The following is a 4618-nucleotide window of genomic DNA, read 5'->3' as shown; positions in this document are numbered from 1 at the left end:
CTATATAAGGGGGTGAAATCACTTGTAAAGGGACCCGGAAATTGATACTCACGAGATCATACTCTTGAGCTCCCTCTCTTAAATTCTAAAAACTCACTTGAGGAGTGAACTCTTGGAGAACATAACTCTGGAGAACTCACCTCAAGCATTGAGATCAATAACACTCCAAGTGGACTAGCCTATTACCGCTGAAAGGGGGTGAACCACTATAAAATTCTTGTGTTCGTTTATGGTGAATTTCTTTTTGCAAACCGGTTTACTTTGATTAACTACTGCTTGTGTTCATCTTTCTCTTTTTACGATCTTCTTAGATCCGTTGACGAAAAACCGCGTCAACAGATCCTTTCTCTCAATTAGTTCTCCCAAGCACAAATATTCAAAACACTCCTGTCTGTGATTACCCCACAAACAACAATATTAGTTCTTGCCTCAACAGGTACATGAAGACATCTCAGCACCTGGTAACAATGATAAAGGCACTCCACAACCTGAGAACAATGATAAAGGCACTCTACAACCTGATTCAGCTGCTGCTTCAGATACTTCAACATCAGCTCCTCCAGATCCACCATCACAGCCTCCCAGAAGATCCAGCAGACAAACAAAACCACCCTCATACCTTAAAAGATTTTGAGTGCTACTCAATTCTTCAAGACCAATCATCTGCACCTCACTATTTGTCCAAATTTCTATCTTATTCTCAATTTTCTGATCCTTACAAGGCTTTTGTTTTTGCAGTTTCTGCTATGAGGGAGCCTCAATCATATCAAGAAGCCATACAATTTGAACAATGGCTGAGAGCCATTCAACATGAGCTAAGGGCACTCATACGAAACAAGACATAAAGTGTTGTCAAACTACCTCCAAACAAAAGAGCCATAGGGTGTAGATGGGTCTATAAAATTAAATTCAATAGTGATGGAAGTGTCGAACGGCTTAAAGCTCGACTTGTTGCACAAGGTTATACGCAACAAGAAGGGCTAGACTTTTTCGATACTTTTTCCCCTGTGGCCAAAATGGTCTCCCTTAAACTTTTACTTGCCATTTCTACTATTAAACAATGGCATATCTTGCAACTAGATATTGACAATGCCTTTTTAAATGGTGACCTCAATGAAGAGGTCTACATGACTCTTCCAAAAGGCTTAACACTCGATTCTTCTCTTACTACAGAAACAAATCTGGTTTGTAAGCTTCACAAATCAATCTACGGACTCAAACAATCCTCTCGCCAATGGTACAAAAAGTTGTCTGATGCATTACTCGAAGAAGGCTTCAAGCAATCACAAGTTGACTACACTTTATTCGCTAGAGGCTCCAACGAAACTTTCATTGCTCTCCTTGTTTATGTCGACGACATAATCATCACTGGCCCTAATCTTCCACTTCTTCACCAATTACAAGACTCCCTGCACCAGAAATTCCAACTCAAAACACTTGGTGACCTTAAATACTTTCTCGGCTTCGAAATTGCTCGAGCAAAAGAAGGACTTTTCATCTCTCAAAGAAAGTACACACTTCAACTCCTTGAAGATACGGGATTTCTTGGCAGTAAACCAAGCAAAACTCCAATGGATCCAAAGCTTCGACTCGACAATGAACATGGAGAGACCCTGGACAACCCCTCCACATTTCGACAAATCATTGGCAAATTACTATATCTCACACTGTCTAGGCCGGACATAACATTTGCAGTTAACAGCCTTAGTCAATTTATGGCCACTCCAAGAACACCTCACCTCCAAGCAGTCCACCATTTACTAAGATACCTCAAAGGAAATCCTGGTCAAGGACTCCTTTATTCCTCAACTTCAGCACTTAATCTACGAGGTTTCTCTGACTCGGATTGGGCATCTTGCCCTGTTACTCGACGCTCAACCACTGGATACTGCATTTTTCTTGGAGACAGCCTTATATCCTGGAAAACAATGAAGCAGCCCACCATTTCGAAGAGCTCTGCTGAAGCAGAATATAGGGCCTTGGCTGCTACCACAAGTGAAATCACATGGCTACAATACCTTCTCCACGATTTTCAGATTCCACAACAGCACCCTGCTTTCATATATTGTGACAATTAGTCGGCAATTCACATTGCAAATAATCCAACATTCCACGAAAGAACCAAACATATAGAACTGGACTGCCATTTTATTCGTGATAAAATCAAAAACTCTACTGTCAGACTCATCCCTATCCCAAGTTCACTTCAACTAGCCGACGCATTCACCAAGCCTCTTACTTCTCCCCTTCTTACTAATCACATATCCAAGATGTCCATTTCCAACATATATGCTCCATCTTGAGGTGGGGTATTAGGAATTATGATTAGTTAGTTAGTTTATACAGTTTACTGGTTTTACTGTTGTATAGGGAAGTAGTTATTTCAGTAAACTTCTTTTCCTCTTTCTCGGTACTATGTTATTTGTTAGTTGCTATAACTAACTTCCTATTCTAGCTAAGCATCTAGTTGAGTGATCTCTCTGTATATAGATACCTCTGTTTTCATTCTTGTAATTCAACACAACTTTCTCAGATTAATGAAATGTCTTTGCTTCTTTTTCATAATATGCATTTTTACGGAACTTTATATAAAAACATCTATTACAACTAGCGCTGCAACTTAAATCGCAACAAAAAATTGTATAGAAACCCCTATTGCAACTAGAGCTGCAACCACTTTAGAAATCCAAACTGAAAATTTAAAAAAAAAAAATTAAAAAAAATAATATATAGGGTAATTCTTTTTTTTTATATTATTATTATTATTATTATTATTATTATTATTATTATTATTATTATTATTATTAAAAAAGAAATCAAGTAAAAAAGAGAAGAAAAAAAAGTCAAAGAGGTTTGACTGTAATATTTCACACTGAGATAAGGTCACACCTTTTTAGTGAAGGACCTAATTGTTTGGTAATGATGTGGACACAAGCCAAATAAGGGCATAATTCTTTGAGTAAAGTGATTTTGTTTAGGTAAGACAAATACTGTTAGTTTTTCAAAAGCATTTATTGGAAATTTTGAATAAATTTTTACAACAGTGACACGTCTTGGACAAGCCTACATTTTCTTTCATGCCAATTTATTTATTTATTTTCTAAAATTGTTTTCCTACCATCATCATCATCATCATCCATAATTCTGAATTTAGACAAAACATTTTTGCAAAAACCTGGACTATATTTTAAAAAAAAATTACACTAAATACTAATTTTTCTTCTTCTAAATTTTACATTTGATAAGTAAATTTTTATATTTATACTACTCCTGCTTAATATTTTTAAGAATTTTTATATAAATGCTCATATACAATTTATAAATTACAATAATAATATGGCATAAAAAATAAAAATTTATACAATTTCATATTTATATAAATACTGTTGTTCAAATTTTTTATTTACAAATGTTGGAAAATTCTCATTACAAGAGATAATAGAAGGATTACAATCAAAATACTCAAAATACAAATAAAAATATTTTATCAAGATTACAAGAAAGCTAGAGAAGAAGAAGAAGGATAACACACAAAAAGCTTGACCAAGGCTCAAGGACCTTTGTCCTAAAAGTCATTTCCTCCCTCATATGGACACTTAGGGAAACTCTAGAAATGCTTTTAAGGATTTATCAAGCCTCATATGCTCAGCCTAGTGTCTAAGGATGAGCATATCCTCATGAGTTCTAACCACAACAAATGGTTTCAACCACACCTTATGCAAGTGAACAATATGGCCTTTATTTATAGAGTTTTCACTCTCATATGAACATGAATGATCACCATAAAGCCCTTGGATGTTACCAATCATAAATTGGGCATTTATGTTATTAATTGGGTGATTTGGAGGAGTTTTGGGCTGTTACAAAGGCTCTCAAACTTTCAAAAACGTGGGCAATAATATGCTGAAAAAAACAGTAACTAGTTACTAGTTACCATTTTTTCAGCTTTGGCCAATTCTTTTTCAAAGTGTTCCAAATCATTCCCACTTGATTTTGAACCATTTATACACCTTATAAATGAATAAATCAAGTCTCCAACAACTATATTTTTAATAGCTATCATTCATTCACATTCATAAATAATTAGTAACATCTTTTACTAATTTAAGAGTGAAAAAGAGATGAGAGTTACATATTCAAGTGATCATCAATTTAAAGGATTTGCAACTCCTATTTTGTGATCATTCTACATACATTTTGTAACTCCATAATGTATGTTACAATTTGACAAAATTAATACTTTGTCACACTTAATTATTTACAACTTAATTATTTAATCTAAATATTATATTATATAAAATAATATAACATTCCCCCACTAGATTAAATAATATCTCATTTGTAGCAAATAATTTTGTAACACAACATTTTATTTAATCAATCAAACATTATATTATGGAGTAATATAATATTCCCCCACTTGATTAAATAACTTCACTCTAATAGAAACCATTGCATTTGTGCATAGTGTAAAATGTCTTTCGACTTGAATTTTACCTTAGTGTAATTACCACAAAGTTTATCGAAATTTTGGTTGCCGTAGCATTGAACCACTATTTCTTGATAACAAACCGATGATAACACACACACATTTGCTATGTTCACTCAAGAACCTTAT

At 34.3% G+C, this 4618-nt stretch overlaps 1 protein-coding gene across 1 annotated transcript; it reads left to right on the top strand.

The window, feature by feature from the left end:
* The first annotated feature begins 1016 nt into the window (after positions 1-1016).
* Positions 1017-2078, top strand: LOC133037047 (uncharacterized mitochondrial protein AtMg00810-like). Its single transcript, XM_061113853.1, has one exon. The coding sequence runs from the start codon at positions 1017-1019 to the stop codon at positions 2076-2078; it is 1062 nt and encodes a 353-aa protein (XP_060969836.1).
* The last annotated feature ends 2540 nt before the right edge of the window (positions 2079-4618 follow it).

Source organism: Cannabis sativa, chromosome 4 (assembly GCF_029168945.1).
Source record: "Cannabis sativa cultivar Pink pepper isolate KNU-18-1 chromosome 4, ASM2916894v1, whole genome shotgun sequence".
In the NCBI taxonomy this organism is placed as follows: domain Eukaryota; kingdom Viridiplantae; phylum Streptophyta; class Magnoliopsida; order Rosales; family Cannabaceae; genus Cannabis; species Cannabis sativa.
Note: the sequence above shows the minus strand (reverse complement) of the source record. Positions and strands in the feature narration are given on the sequence as shown.